Source organism: Sus scrofa, chromosome 1 (genome assembly GCF_000003025.6).
Source record: "Sus scrofa isolate TJ Tabasco breed Duroc chromosome 1, Sscrofa11.1, whole genome shotgun sequence".
NCBI classification, from domain to species: domain Eukaryota; kingdom Metazoa; phylum Chordata; class Mammalia; order Artiodactyla; family Suidae; genus Sus; species Sus scrofa.
Window position 1 is genome coordinate 75485655 of NC_010443.5, and position 16292 is coordinate 75501946.

The 16292-nt window shown below is 38.7% G+C and overlaps 1 protein-coding gene and 1 long non-coding RNA gene across 5 annotated transcripts in view; one reads left to right on the plus strand and one right to left on the minus strand.

The window, feature by feature from the left end:
* The window catches only part of LOC102164525, a 32320-nt gene extending 27411 nt beyond the window's left edge, over positions 1-4909 (plus strand). The window contains exon 4 of the long non-coding RNA XR_300811.3: positions 3555-4909. This is a non-coding gene — a long non-coding RNA (uncharacterized LOC102164525). The remainder of the gene's footprint in view (positions 1-3554) is intronic.
* PPIL6 (peptidylprolyl isomerase like 6) overlaps positions 1-16292 on the minus strand; it is a 42961-nt gene that overhangs the window by 20365 nt on the left and 6304 nt on the right. Inside the window, exons 3-6 of one of the 4 annotated variants that reach the window (XM_021101116.1) lie at positions 15412-15600; positions 6371-6433; positions 6117-6222; positions 629-685 (exon numbers count right to left, since the gene is read on the minus strand). In XM_021101116.1, coding sequence (XP_020956775.1) covers positions 629-685; positions 6117-6222; positions 6371-6433; positions 15412-15600 — 415 coding nt within the window. Of the gene's footprint in view, positions 1-628; positions 686-6116; positions 6265-6370; positions 6434-15411; positions 15601-16292 lie in introns of all 4 variants that reach the window. The other 3 variants (NM_001243664.1, XM_013992739.2, XM_021101239.1) reach the window with 3 other exon arrangements.

Genomic DNA, 16292 nt, shown 5'->3' on the forward strand with positions numbered 1-16292 from the left:
GTGACCTGCACCACAGTTCATGGCAAGGCCAGATCTTTAACCCATTGGGCAAGGCCAGGGATCGAACCCGCCTCCTCGTGGATGCTAGTCAGTTTCGTTAACCACTGAGCCAGGACAGGAACTCCTGGAATTCATGCAGATACCTTGTCACCAAATTTTGTTGTAAATGTTATCCATGGGCTTTTAGTTTTCTTATCCTTTTTTTTTTTTTTTTTTTGTCTGTTTTGATGGTGGGATTTCAAGAAATTCAGAAATGATGCCACCACCACTACCATCTTCCCAGGTCCCCCAACAGCAGTCTTAGTAGGACAATTATCCAGGTACCAAGTATGAGCATGGCAAATTACAACCTTAAAAATATAAATTGCCTTCTACCCCTACAATCTTAATTCTAGGAACTTATGCTAAAGAAATATAATGAGGCAAATGAAAAATTATATGCACAAAGCTGTTCTGAACTGGACTGCAGTGCCTTCCCACCTACCCCATTTTAAACTCCCACCTTTAGTATATGTACTTGTAACGTATTAGCACAAACACTATCTTATTTGGGGTTGTGAAATTGTCCAGTACTGTTAAATTTGAATAATCAATTAAAATATGACGGAAAAAATTTAAAGATACATACCTTCAAATGTTGGTCCATAAATTGACTCTCCATTATCTCCTTTTCCAGCAACTATATCTGAAAAATAGCAATAAATAAACATTAGAATTCTGAGACTCAGAATATAGAATATAGTAATGACAGGAAAAAAATGCTTTAAATTATGATTCTACCTGTAACAATAAGTAGAGTAAGTTACCTAATTATTCAATATCTGTCCCATGAAAAAAAAAATTTTTTTTTTTGGTCTTTTTGCCTTTTCTTGAGCCGCTCCCATGGCATATGTAGGTTCCCAGGCTAGGGGTCTAATCAGAGCTGTAGCCACCGGCCTACGCCAGAGCCACAGCAATGTGGGATCCGAGCTGCATCTGCAATCCATACCACAGCTCACGGCAACACCGGATCCTTAACCCACTGAGCAAGGCCATGGATCGAACCCGAAACCTCATGGTTCCTAGTCAGATTCGTTAACCACTGTGCCACGAAAGGAACTCCCGAAAATATTTCTGTGATTTCACTTGTATTTTGTAAGAACTTTTACATTCACGATCCCATTTTTCCTCCATAACTCTGAAGTAGGTAAAACTTAATGCAAAACCTTTGAAATGATGACATATTAACTTATATAATCGTGGCCATGATTTAAAGAAAGTGTGTTCATGTAAATTCTCTTTACTTCACAAGTTATTCCATAATCCATCTTGCTTTTCAAAAAATGGAAAGATTAAGCTGAGAAGATGATATATGAATAGTAAGTAAGGTATTTTGGACACCAGAATAAAAATAGATGCTCTAAAAAGAGTTACCAGCTTCACATTATGTGCATTATATGCATATTTTGGTGTAGGCAATGATCTGGCTATAAAAATCTTCCATGCACAAGTTATTTTTTTAACCTTTTTAATCTATCTTCCCATTTGCTAAATGGGAAGCAAAGCTAACTCAAGTGAAAATAGAGGTTACTGAGGTCTGTATTCTCCCCATAACCCCTTCCTTAACTTCCTTCAGCTCTCTAGTCTGCCCTCCTTGAAGAGTGTGCAATAAATATCTGTTGAAGGACTGTGCCACTGGAACTCAATATGAGCGCTTAAATAAAAGCGGCTGTGCTGTTTAAAGAAATACGATGCAATAGAAAGCATGTGGAGAGAATATATGCAGCATAGGGCATGCAGCATTTAAATTACACTGTTTATAAAGCTGGCTTAGAAGTTAACTGATAAATTTTAAGGCTCAACCTACTTCACCTGATACCACGCCCCCAAAGGCTCTTCTCAGGCTCTGCTGCCACAGCCAGAGGCTAAATCCAGGATTGGGCAATTGAAGGTCCTCTCTAGCACCAGTTCCTTCAGGTCCTAGAGTTTGCTTTGCTCAAGCAAACTTCCCAGACACTTCCCCTCCCCTGCTAATTTACATAAACACCAGCAATACCCCCTTGCCCTATTTCTCTACCACCTGCCACCATGACTCCTGCCCTTTGCTTCAGCTCTTCCAGGTGAATATTGACACCATTTCAAGCAATATTTAATGTTTTTTTGTGGCCATAATCCACCCCCTCGAATTAAGCTTTGGATATCTAATATTATGGCTACATTTCTGAAAAATTCAGCAAGACAGAATAGTAGTTAAAAGTAAATTTCAAAATCAGATGATTTCAATTTCAATCTTGATGTTGGTTACCTTTTCCAAGACTGTTTCCTCTTCTGTATAGATAGGGATAATAGGAAGTGCCTCCCAGGAAGTTCTGAGGATTAAATGCAGCCATGCTGTAGGGACAGTACATCGTCCCATGTCTGGCAGAGTGTCATGCTCCTTCATTTGCGGCTTTTTTTTTTTTTTTTGCTTTTTAGGATTGCACCTGCAGCATATGGAGGTTCCCAGGCTAGGGGTTGAATTGGAGCTGCAGCTGCCGGCCTATGCCCCAGCCATAGCAATACCAGATCTGAGCCACATCTGTGACCTACACCACAGCTCATGGCAACTATGGATCCTTAGCCCACTGAGCAAGGCCAGGGATTGAACCTGCATCTTTGTGGATACTAGTTGGGTTTGTTAACTTCTGAGCCACAACGGGAACTCCTCGTGGCCATTATTATTGTGCAGCTTCACACGCTTATGGAATGCATCCTCTCATTGTCATCTTCACCATCATTCTGATGATCATGATGACAAAGTGTATCAAGAGATCCTTCTAAAGGTAGTAGGCCTTGTGGGAGCCACAGAGATCTTGTCAAAATGGCTTAATGACTTGGTATCTTCTTTAACTTCATGTTTAAAAATGAATAGAATGTATATTTCCTATCTGTTCATTCCTTCCTTCATTCATTTTTTTTAACAAAATATTTTTAAGCATCTACTACATGCTAGGCACTGTTCTCCAACCCAAAGATGCAACTATGGCAAAAAGAGATAGAAATCTCTGCCCTCATGGACTTATAGTCTAATGAAAAGAAACAGATAATAACTAACAAGGAAATGTTAATGGTATGTGATGAAAAGTTCTAGGAAGAAAAATAAAGCTGGGTAAGGGGATAGGAGAGCAGTAGAGAAAAGGGGGTGAGGAGACATATGTGGGAAAGAAGGTGGAAGATTTTCAGTAGGGTAGTCAGGTAAGAGAGAAACTCTTGGCAAAAATCAGAAACAGATCAATGGGTAAAATAAGGGGATACATGGAGGAACAGCTGGGTGTAGATATTTCAGGCAAAAGAAACAACACAAGACCTCAAGGTACGCATGTGCTTGATGTGCTTAAGGGACAGCAAGGCACCCAGAGTGTGAAGCAGAGTGAGCAAGAGGGAGAGGTCAGAAGTTGAGGCGGGGCCGGGGGGCGGGGCGGGGGGGAGACCATGAACGGCCTGTTGGTCCCCAAGGGTAAGCAGTAGTGACTGGAAGCTCCAAGGCACAACATAAAGCCATAGTTAGTTCCTTTACTCTGAAATTCTACCCGCAGCCCTATGAGAATGTGACATGTGAAGAAGAATGCTTCCAGAGCTTGGCACTTTCAACATACCAGGTCACTGAATCCTCGCCATGCTGTGATAGTACATTATCCCCATTTTATGATTCACAAACCAATTCAGAGATGACAGTGTCTTATCCAACATGGTACAACTCCTGTGCTTCAATGTGGATTTGAGTGTAGTAACCAGAATTTGTTTTCCAAGCTGTGCTTAAACATTGCTGCCCCAAGATTTGAAAATATAAACCAAGTCCTATGCGCTTACTATTTGGAAATTTTACTTCAAATAAACAATAATAACATGACCTACTTTTCCCAAATCTTGCTCTGAGGCTCACAGAGGTGAGGGGAGGTCTAGCCAAAAACCAAAACAAAAAAGAATATAGCATCTGGAAGCCCAACACACCAGAGTCAATACTCAAGTATCAGGAGACCCTGATATGGGCCCTCTTGAGGATTGTTTTATACTAACAAAACATGGAAAACAGCCTAAATGTTCACCAATGGGGAGTTCCCTTTGTGGCTCAGTGGGTTATGAACCTGACTAGTAAACATGAGGATGCAGGTTTGATCCCTGGGTTAAGGATCCTACATTGCTGTGGTTGTGGCGTAGGCCGGCAGCTGCAGCTCCAATTCCTAGCCTGGGAACTTTCATATGCTGAAGGTGCGGCCATAAAAAGCAAAAAAAAAATAAGTAAATAAAATAAATGTTCACCAACAGGAAATTAATTGAATTGGCATAGCAATATGATGAAAAATTAGGCAGGCCATAAAAATTTTATGTGTGTATATATATTGACATATGAAGATGAATACTATACATATTAAGTGGAAAAATAGATTAGAAAACAGTATTGGTGGTAGGATTTCATTTTGGAGAAACAGGCAAAAATAGCTAATTTATATATGAAATATGTGGATTAAATCTATTTTTTTCTCCTCATCAGCCCCTGAATGTTCCAGATTGAAAAAAAAAAAGAAACATTATTAATTTAAGCCTCTGCCTATTTCATCAAGTTCAAGCAAATCTCCTTCCACACTAAACCAATTATTTTGAAATTGTGGCCTGATTGCTCCCTATGGGATATCTCCTAAAAGCCCTCCAAAATTTAATTTAATGCCATTAATCAGGCACCTAATTGGTGTAAAGCCAAAGGACTGACCTGAAAAGAAAGTGAAGATGGAGACCAAAATGCTTTAGATCTTACTTTTCATTTGTAACAATGTAGTAATACCTTTGGTGATAAATAACCTGTTTTTCATGTATTCTGTTTTCAAATTCCCAACTTTGTTGTGTTTCTTTTTTTTTTTTTTTTTTTCCTTAGGGCTGCACCTGTGGCATATGGAAGTTCCCAGGCTAGGGGTCGAATCAGAGCTCCAGCTGCTGGCCTACACCACAGCCACAGCAATGTCAGATCCGAGCCGTGTCTGCAACCTATAGCACAGGTCATGGCAACGCTGGATCCTTAACCTACTGAGGGAGGAGTTCCCGTCGTGGCGCAGTGGTTAACGAATCCGACTAGGAACCATGAGGTTGTGGGTTTGGTCCCTGCCCTTGCTCAGTGGGTTAACGATCTGGCGTTGCCGTGAGCTGTGATGTAGGTTGCAGACGCGGCTCGGATCACGCGTTGCTGTGGCTCTGGCGTAGGCCGGTGGCTACAGCTCCGATTAGACCCCTAGCCTGGGAACCTCCATATGCCGCGGGAGCGGCCCAAGAAATAGCAACAACAACAACAAAAAAGACAAAAAGACAAAAAAAAAAAAAACCTAAAAACTTAACCTACTGAGTGAGGTCAGGGATTGAACCCGAAACCTCATGGCTCCTAGTCGGATTCATTTCTGCTGAGCCAGGATGGGAACTCTGCGTTTCTTAAAAGCATTGTATTTTCCTACATACTGTTATTTTTAGATGAGCATTTTAAATTATCTTTTGATTTTAAAAATGTTAGCCTACTTTCTTCTTTTTTTCTTTTTTTCCCTTCTTCTTTTCTTTCTTTTCCCTGGCTGCACCTACAGCATATGGAAGTTCCCAGACTAGGGGTCGAATTGGAGCTGCAGCTGCTGGCCCATGCCCCAGCAACAGCAACACCAGATCTGAGCCACTTCTGCAACCTACACCGCAGCTCACTGCAACTGGGAATCTTTAACCCACTGAGTGTGTCCAGGGATCACTGCAACAGGGAATTTTTAACCGACTGAGTGAGGCCAGGGATCGAGCCTGCATCTTCATGATACTAGTCAGGTTCTTTACCCGCTGAGCCACAACAGGAACTCCAAAAATGTTTTCCTACTTTCTTGTATCACTTGTCAATCTGGAATATTCCTGGTAACATACTTAGATTTGTTTATTTTAATAATTGGGGAATTTTTAAAAAGAGTATGAGTATCTTAATTCATCATTTGGCCATATAAAACATCCTTTAAAATATATATATGTAACATCTAATATGAGACATATTTAATTCTACATAAATATTACAAAGACAGAGAAACAAAAGTTTGGACATTCTGATTTCATGTTGCAATAAGTTGTATTTAAGGTTTTAAACTCACCTCCTCCTTGTACCCAACCATTCCGTACTACTCGATGAAAAATGGAACCTGCATAATGTAGCCTGATGCCACTTTGGGAAAACCCTGCTTTTCCTGTGCACAAGACCTGAAAATTTTTACATGTTTTGGGACACGTATCACAGTATAACTACAAAATAAAGATAAAAGATTTCAGAGATTAAACACTTAACATTTTGACAGAGATTCTCACTCCCCCCAACTTATTAAAAAAACAGCAGTCAAAAACCTCTTACCTCAAAAATCAATCTTCCAACTGGATAAAGATCAATAGAAATGTCCAAAAACACAAAATCATGCTATTAAAATTAGGGAGAAAAAGGTAATGCAGGTCAGTGTTTTGGAAGAAAGTTTTAGATATGACCAAAATATAACAGAGTAATTCTTTCAGTGATAATTAGCAGCACTAATAGTAGATAACATGAAAGCAAAGTTAAAGGAATGACTTAAAGACATTTGTTTCATTTTATTATACCAAATTTTTACAGCTAAATTACATGCTTTTTAAAACCCTTCAGTAGTAAAGCTCTGAATAACATTAACCTAACACATGAGATGGAGAGCACATGGCCTAGATATCCATCTGAAGACTGGGTGTGGAAAGGCTCACTAGTCAGTCCCTCTGGGAAAAGCAGCAGACTGGGAATTCTTTGCTGAGTAATTCTGGGAAAAGATCCCGTGTGAGCCACCTGGATTTCGTTACCTTGTGTTCTAGATTTCCAGAGACTGCACAGATTAGCTAAGCAGAGCCAGGTCACAGCTTTTCTGAGCAGGAAAATAAGGCTACTCTATCCATAGGAGGTACCACACCAGGGCGGCGAAGACAGGTTGCTGTGCTTTTTTTTTTTTTTTTTTTTTTTTTTTTTTTTAAATATAATAGTTTGCCTCTGCTAATCCCAAACTCCCAATCCTTCCCTTCCCCACTCCTCCATCCTCATTGGCAACCACAAGTCTGTGAGTCTGTCTCTATTTTGTAAATATGTTGATTTGTATTATATTTTAGGTTCCACATATAAGTGATATCATAAGATATATGTCTGTCTCATTCTTACTTATTTCACTTAGTATAATAATCTGTAATTTCATCCATGTTGCTGCAAATGGCATTGTTTCATTCTTTTTATGCTGAATAACATTTCTCTGTGTCTCTGTGTGTGTGTGTGTATGTGTGTGTGTGTGTGTGTGTGTGTGTGTGTGTGTGTGTGCGTGTGTACACACCACATCTTTATCCATTCATCTGCCCATGGCCACTTAGGTTGCTTCCATGTCTTGGCTATTGTATATAGTGGCACTATGAACAACACTGGGATGTATGTATGATTTTGAATTAGAGCTTTTGTCTTTTCTGGACACATGCCTGGGAGTGTGATTGGTGGATCATATGGTAATTTTATTTTTCTTTTTTTAAGGAACTTCCACATACTGTTTTGTGGTTGTAACAATACATAGTGGTTGTAACAATTTACATTCCCACCAACAGTGTACAAGGGTTCTCTTTTCTCCACATCCTCTCTAGCATTTATTTTTTGTAGACTTTTAAATGATAGCCATTCTGACTGGTGTGAAGTGATACCTCATTGTAGTTTTGATTTGCACTTCTCTAATAATTAGTAATGTTGAGCATATTTCATGTGACTGTTGGTCATCTGTATGTCTCCTTTGGAGCAATGTCTATTTAGGTCTTCTGCCCATTTTTCGATTGAGTTGTTTGGTGTTTTGGTCATTGAATAGTATGAGCTGTTTGTATATTTTGGAAATTAAGCCCTTTTGGTTATTTTGTTTTCAGATATTTTTCTCTCATTCTCTAGGTAGTCTTTTCTTTTTAAGGCTCTTTTTCTTTCTTTTTACAGCTGCACCTGTGGCATATGGAAGTTCCCAGGCTAGGGGTCAAATCGAAGCTGCTGCTGCCAGCCTACACCACAGCCATAGTAATGCCAGATCCAAGCTACATCTGCAGCCTGTGCCGCAGCTTTGGTCAACGCAAGATCCTTAACCCACTGAGTGAGGTCAAGGATAGAACCTGCATCCTCATGGACACTATGTCAGGTCCTTAACCTGTTGAGCCACAACGGGAACTCTACATAGCTTGTGTTTTCGTTTTGTTTATGGTTTCCCTTTCTGTACAAAAGCTTATAGATTTGATTAGGTTCCGTTTGTTTATTTTGGCTTTTATTTCTGTTGCCTTGGGAAATTGACCTAAGAAAACATTGGTACAATTCATGACACAAAATGTTTTGCTATGTTCTCTTCTAGGAGTTTTATGGTGTCTTGTTTTATATTTAACTCTTAAAGAAATTTTGAGCTTGTTTTTGTGTATGGTGGTTGTGAGGGTGTGTTCTAACTTTGTGGATTTACATGTGGCTGTCCGCCTTTCCCAGTACCTAACTTGTTGATTGTGTATTTTTGCTTCCTTTCTTGAGGACTAATTGTCCATAGGTGTGTGGATTTGTTTCTCTCTGTCCTGTTCCACTGATTCATGTCTGTTTTTGTGCCAAGACCATGCTGTTTTGATTACTGTAGCTTTGTGGTACTGTCTGAAGTCTGGGTTATGCTTCCTGCTTTGTTCTCTTTCCTTAGGAGTGCTTGCCAATTCTGAGCCTTTTATGGTTCCTTTTAGATTCTAGGATTATTTGTTCTAGTTTGGTGAAAAACGTCATGGGTAATTTGATAAGGATTACATTAAACCTGTACATTGTTTTGAGTAGTATGGCCATTTTAACACTATTAATTCTTCCAATCCAAGAGCATGGGATATCTTTCCATTTCTTAGACTCATCTTCAGTTTCCTTTATTAATGTTTTGTAGTTTTCAGCATTTAAGTCTTTAACCTCTTTGGTGAGATTTATTCCTAAGTGTTTTTTTTTTTAATTCAATTTTAAAAGGGATTGTTTGTTTATATTCCCTTTCTGATATTTCATTGCTGGTGTAAAGAAATACAACTGATTTCTATATGCTAATCTTTTATTCTGCTACCTTGCTGAATTTATCAGTTCTAGTAGTTTCGTGTGGAATTTTTAGGGTTTTCTATAGATAGTATCATGTCATCTGTGAATAATGACTAAAATTTTACCTCTTCTTTACCAATCTGAATACCTTTTATTTTTCTTGCCTGGTTGCTGTGGCTAGGACTTCTAAAACTATGTTGAAGAGAAGTGGTGAAAGTGGGCATCCTTGTCTTGTTCCAGATTTTAGCAAGAAGTCTTTTACCTTTTCACCACCAAGTATTATATTGCCTGTGGATTTGTCATAAATAGCCTTTATTTATTTATATATTGTTTTATATATTCCCTCTATACCCACTTTTGTAAGGGTTTTTTTTTTTAATCATGAATAGATGTTGAATTTTATCAAATGTTTTCTGTTACATCTACTGAGATAATCACTGTGGATTTTTTGTTTATGTGGTATATGACATTGATTGATTTGCATATGTTGAACCATCTTCGTGACCCTGAAGTCAATCCAACTTGGTTGTGGTTTATAATCTTTTTTATGTGTTGTTGGATTCAGTTTATCTTCAGCTAATGTTTTGTTGACATTTTTGTATCTTTAGTTATCAAAGATATTGGCCTATAATTTTCTTTTTTGGTAGTGTCTTTGATTTTGGTATCAGGGTGATGGTGGCTTCATAGAATGTTTCTGCAAGTGTTCCTTCCTCTTCAGTCTTTTGGAAGAGTTTGAGAAGGATCAGTATAAATTCTTATTTGTATGTTTAGTAGAATTGCCCAGTTGAAGCCATCTGGTCCTAGACTTTTGTTTGTAGGGAGTTTTTGTTTTTTTTTTTTAAATTATAGATTCTATTTCACTTCTAGTGATGGATCTGTTGAAGTTATCTATTTCTTCTTGATTCAGTTTTGGTGGGCTGTATATTTCTAGAAAGTGGTCCATTTTTTCTGGGTTGTCCAACTTGGCATATAATTGTTCATAGTATTCTTTGTTTTTGTATATCTGCAATATCAGTTGTTATTTTTCCTCTTTTATTTCTTATTTTATTTTGGTATTTTCTCTTTTCTTCTCAATGAGCCTGGCCTGATGTTCGTCAATTTTGTTTACTCTTTCAAAGAACCAAGGTCTTAGTTTTATTGATTTTTCTTCTATTGTTTTGGTGTTTTGTTTGGGTTTGGTTTTTTGCTTTTTTTGGCTGTGCCTAAGGCATGCAGAAGTTCCCAAGCCAGGGATCAGATCTGCACCACAGCAGGGATCCTAGGCTGCAGTGACAACACTGTATCCTCAACCTGCTGTTCCACAAGGGAACTGCTGGTTTTTCTATTGTTCTTTAACCTCTATTTTATGTATTTCTTCTCTGATCTTTATTATTTCCTTCCTTCTGCTGACTTTAGATTTTGTTTCTTTTCTTTTTTCTTTGGCCATATCAATGCAAAAATTCCCAGACTGGACTGAACCCATGACACAGCAAACCCAACTGTTGCAATGATGATGCCAGATCCTTAACCCACTGCACGACAGGAGAACTCCCTGTTGCTCTTTTTCTAATTCTTTTAGGTGGTAGATTAGGTTGTTTGAGATTTTTCTTGTTTTTTTCCTGAGAAGACCTGTATCACTGTGACCTTCCCTCTAAGAACTGCTTTTGATGCATCCCATAGATTTTGTATGGTCATGTTTTCATTATCATTTGCCTCAAGGTATTTTTAAATTTATTATATCATTGACCCCTTGGTGTTTTAGTTGCATGTTGTTTGGTCTCCATGTAATTGTTTTGTTCTAATTTCTTTTTCTGTGGTTGATTTCTAGTTTCACGCTATTTTGATTAGAAAAGATACTTGAAATAACTTCTGTACTCTTAAATTTGTTGAGACTTGTTTTGTGTCATAGTATGTGGTCAGCTCTAGAGAATGTACCATGTGCATCTGAAAAGAATGTGTATTCTGCTTTTGGGAGGCTGTAATGTCCTGAAAATGTCAGTTAAGTCTAACTGTTCTATTGTATCATTTGGGATCTTTGTTGCCTTATTTTCTTTCAAAGATCTGTCCATTGATGTGAATGGGGTGTTAATGTTGCCTGCTGTTACTGTATTCCTATCAGTTTCTCCTTTTATGTCTGTTAGTACTTGTTTTATGTATTTGGGTGCTCCCATATTGGGTGCATATATATTGATAAGTGTAATAGCCTCTCCTTGTATTGATCCTTTTATCATTAAGTAGTGTCCTTTTTTTATCTTTCTTTATAGCCTTTGTTTTAAAGTCTGCCTTGTCTGATATGAGTATTGCAATCCCCACTTTCATCATTTCTGTTTGCATGAAATATCTTTTTCCATCTTCTCACTTTCAGCCTATCTATATCCTTTTCCCTAAAGTGGGCCTCTTTTGGGCAGCATATTGTAGGCTCTTGCTTTTTTATTCAGTCTCTTTTGATTGGTATATGTAGTCCATTGACATTTAAGATAATTATTGACATGTATTGCCATTTTGGACCTTGTTTTCCCATTGATTTTATATTTCTTTTCCCTTTTTTTTACCTTTTGTGTTTTGATGATGTGTATTATACTTATGTTCTTTTTGGGTTTTATAAATCTATTGTATGTTTTTGATTTGTGGGTGCCCTGTTTTTTAAGTATATTAATCTCTTCCTGTATCTACTTGCTTTAGGCTGGTAATCATACAGGCTCAAACACATTCTAGAAAAAAAAAATCTACATTTTCTTTTACTCCTCCCCCACATTTTATGACTTTGATGTGATGTCCTCTTTTACATCTTCATGTTCACCTTTCTGCTGTTCACTGTGGTTATCATCACTTTCACAAAAAAAATTTTTTAATCTAAGTACTGGCTTATTTAAGTGATTTACTTTCCAATTGTGATTTTTCTCTTTCATATAAATTCTTCTTTACTTTTTAGAGAAGACCTTTCAATATTTCCTTTAGGACAGATCTAGTATTGCTATATTCTTTTAGTTTTTGCTTGTCTGAGAAATTCTTTATTTCTTCTTCTATTTTAAATGATAATATTGCTGGGTAGAGTATCCTAGATTACAGATTTTCCCCTTTCAGGTCTTTGAATATATCCTGTCACTTCCTTCTGGTCCACAATGTTTCTATAGAGAAATCAGCTGATAGCCTTATGGAGATTTCTCTTGTAATGACCTCTTTGTTCTTTTCTTGCTGCCTTTAGAATCCTCTCTTCACCTTTTGCCATTTTTATTATAATATATCTTGGTGTATGTTTGTTTGGGTTTATCTTTTTGTGACTTTCTGTGCTTCCTGTACCTGGATATCTGTTTCTTTCTTTAGGTTTGGGGAGTTTTCCGCCATAATTTTAGATATATTTTCAATCCCCTTTTCTCCTTCTTCTCCTCCTCGGATCCCTGTTATGCATAGATTGGCATGCTTTATATGAACCTGCAGGTCTCCTATATTGCTTTCATTTTTAAGAGAAATATAAGTAAAATGAATTAGAAGAGGAACCATTCCCAATTAAAGGATCAAAAGAATTTCCTTGAAAGAATTAAACAGACCTCTTCAATCTAATAGACATTGAGTTCAAAAAGGAAATAGTGAAAATACTGAAGGAATTAAGAAAAGCTATTGACAGAAAGGTAAAAAGGAACTATAAACTATAAGGAGGAACCAAGACAAATTAGAAAATTCATTTGCAGAGATGAAAGCTGAAGTAAAGGCAATGACTAGCCAAATGAATAATGCAGAAGAACAAAAAAGTTCTTCTACCTAGAAGATAGAATAATGAAAACTGCCCAAGTAGAACAGCAGACAGAAACCCAAATGAAAGAAAGAAAGAAAGCAGTATATGAGACTGATGCTGTGCTTATTAATTATTTCATTCATGTCCTCACACTCCTAGATGCCCCCAGCTCTTGTTTTCAACTGACATCCTTTTTGGTAGAGACAACTAACATTTTTGAACGCTTGTCTAGACCTACAAAGAGGCATCCAAAATGCAAACACTATTTTCCATCAAAGTAGCATTCATTTAGAGAGAAGAACACATCTAATGGAATACATTTCAACTCTTAAGCACCATTCTCATACATAAAAATGCTGCCTAATTTAACAGGTACATAATTTTCCCTGCCCTATTTCTTATCAATCTAGGAGGCATAAATGAAATCACTTTTGAATGTATTATTATTATCTTATGTCACTCTGAGCATTTTTTTTAATTAAAAGACTGAAATAATGTGTAATATCTGGCACCCAGGAATGAAGCATTACATTCATACTAGTTATAATCGTTTGTGCCTCTCAGCTGCTCTACTTCAGGTTCTTAATTATAAGAGACCATTAAAATTTTAGAATATGAGGCATGATGTAGTAAATTTCTCAGGCTTAGAAGGAAAAAGAGGACGTATTATAAATCATGATTAACTTCTGATATGAGTAAGTCCATTCAGGCATCATTCACCTTCCCTGGGCACCAGTATATTATCTTTATCTGCTTGTCAAGGGTAGATAATTCTAAAAATTCAAATGAAAAGAAAGCAAGTAACTGTAACACAAGATAAAGTCCCCTAGCATCCAAACCTAATTATCTACTATATCATTCCATACCAGAGGTACGCTTGAATCCCTGGGTTTTTCTCAGCACAAGAAATCTATGTGCAAAAAATCCAAGCATTTTCTCTGGAATCTGCATCCTCTCTGCTCACTGCCACTAATTCAGGCTGTATTTCCAGCCCACACTTCTATTGTAGCTTTCCAAATGGCTGCCCTGCCACCAAGCTTTTCCCACTCCACCCTGCGTGGGCACAGTCCTGAAGGTTTTTCCAAAACAGCAAAGAAGATTATGTTATCTTTGACATCTTGGTGAAGAGTTCTGTTGGCTTGCTTCCTTCTGGATAAACTCCGAGTCCTCGGTTAAGAGTAGACAATAAGTTCAACCCTTCTTTAGTGGATCTGTATTTGTTGTTTTAACATCAAAGCACCTTTCTTATTTGGGAAGCTCCCCACAGGGTTGCGCCAGCCTCTGCTGAACTTCTTTCTCTCCCTGCCCTGTGAGAGCCAGGGTGTGGAGATATAACCTGGGCTCGACTAGTCAGGTTGCTCCTGCCTAGGGCCTTGGATCTCCGGGGAATGACACATACCCAAGGACAGAAGTCATGTTCACTCGGTGAAAGTGGCGGCAGTGTGACCCAAGGCCAGGGGGCACTCATGGTGGCATCCTAGCTCTGTGTTCCTAGGACGTGACTCTGGCCAGGCTTCCCTGCTACCAGGCCTCCCTTAGTTCCTGCCTGATTTCCAAAACTGCTTCTCCAGCTTTTCTGTCAATTGTGAGGTTACCAACATCCTTTCAATACATACCTTTTCTCCTTAAGTTAATCAGAAAAGCTTGGTACTCTTGGCACCAAGAATCCTGACTGACACTCATTTTCCCAGTCCTTTCCCACTAATTCTTGCCTCCTTGCTGTCCTCTGCCATTCCCAGAGTACACTATGTACTTCTCGAATCCTGTCCCTTTGGGAATGAACTGCTATAAACATTAAATTCCTTCTCACACCCCAGAGTTTCATGCATTTTCCAAATGTGTTGTTTGTTCAGCCAGATATTCACTGTGCACCTCCTATGTTGCAGATTCTCCTTGAGACAGTGGTTGAACAAGGATGAAACAAGATAAGGTCTTTTGCCTTTGCACAGCTCAGACCCTGGCACAGGTCCTTCTGTGGGCACAGGCCACCATGGGCTGGCAGTGATTCTCAGCATGTGGTAGCTTGCTAAAACAAGGTTTCAGAGCAAAATTACAAAGTTCTTCTACCTCTGTTGCCATTCCACCCTGATGTTTGTCACTTACTCTCTCAACCTCAAGCTTCATGACTGTCCCTGGCCACCAGAAACCTCCCGGATGCCATACTTGTAGTCCTGCTCTTGCCCACCATGTGTCATGCTTTAAAATGTCACCTTCCCTTGCAAACTTTCCCTTCTCTTAGTGCAGTAGCTCTCATTTAGGTGTTAGAAAATATTAATTAAAATATTTCATGCTAACGGTGGATGAAGGATAGGCTTGACCTTCTTGCGTGTGGGGGTGGGGGTCCTTTATATTTTAAAGTGGATGATAATTAACACATATGAGCTTCTAGTGGGGAGTAGAAATGTGTGAACAAGGATGCTCTTCTTCCTGTAACGTCTGCCTCCTATGAGGTAGTCTTGCTTTACACACCCCGAGGCCAAACCCTGCCACATTATAATCCTCTGCAACAGGTCATTGAGAACTCAAAACCTAGCCTACTCTTTCATATTGCCTTTGCTAGGTAATCAGTATAACAGCTCAAAGATTCCACTATTTTTGCTTAAAAATGAGTATAACTTGCCTTGGTGTCTCTTAAGAATTTGGTGGAATAATCCAAAGTAAGTGCTTCATAAAGTGCAGGGGGCTTAAAATCAACTATATCCCACACCTTGTGGGCCCATTTCTGAAGATCAAGTGCATCACCCAGGAGCTGATCATTAATAAAACACATCACATAGGAAGAATATTCCCAGATTTCATTTTTAAGTTCCTGTAAAGGAAAAGGACCAAAAAGAATGTAGTGAGGGTGGGGAGGGTGGGAACTCTGCTAAACACCCAAGCCAGAGCTTGGAATCAGTGCTAGAGCTGAAGCCTAAAAAAAGGTTTTTTTTGCCATCTTTCAGAAGTTTGCTCTCAAAAGGAATTTAAGAACATTTTCAAGAATCTGACATTGCTTAAATCAAAAAGTGACCTAAAAATCTTTAAAATGGCAAATTCTTAGAAAATAGATGGAAATCTGGTAATAAGTGCACGCATAGCATACTTGCTATACTAATTTGCAAACAAAATGACGTCCTCTAGCTTCATTTCTGAAGCGCATTTTACTGTGTGCCTCCTTGTTTGGGGTCCTAAGTGAGACATGGTTTTCCATGCCAAGGATGGAAAGAACACTTTGCTGACGGGGGGAATCAGACCAGGTGAGGAAATGCCCCCAAGGGCCAGCAGGGGTTGGCAGGGCATGCCAGGGGTCATGAGGAAGAGACTTCCCCTTCCTTAACCCTTTTCAGTCCCAAGCCCCTCAAAATGAATGCGTTAGTGTTTTCATCCACTCGGCACCGACAGCCAACCTCCCAAACCCCAGTGTGCGGCCACTGTCCTGGCCAAACCATGCATCATCTGGGACAGCTGTTCTCCAGCTGTTCTCCATCATCTGGGCATTCAGAATTGCAGGTTCCCAAACCC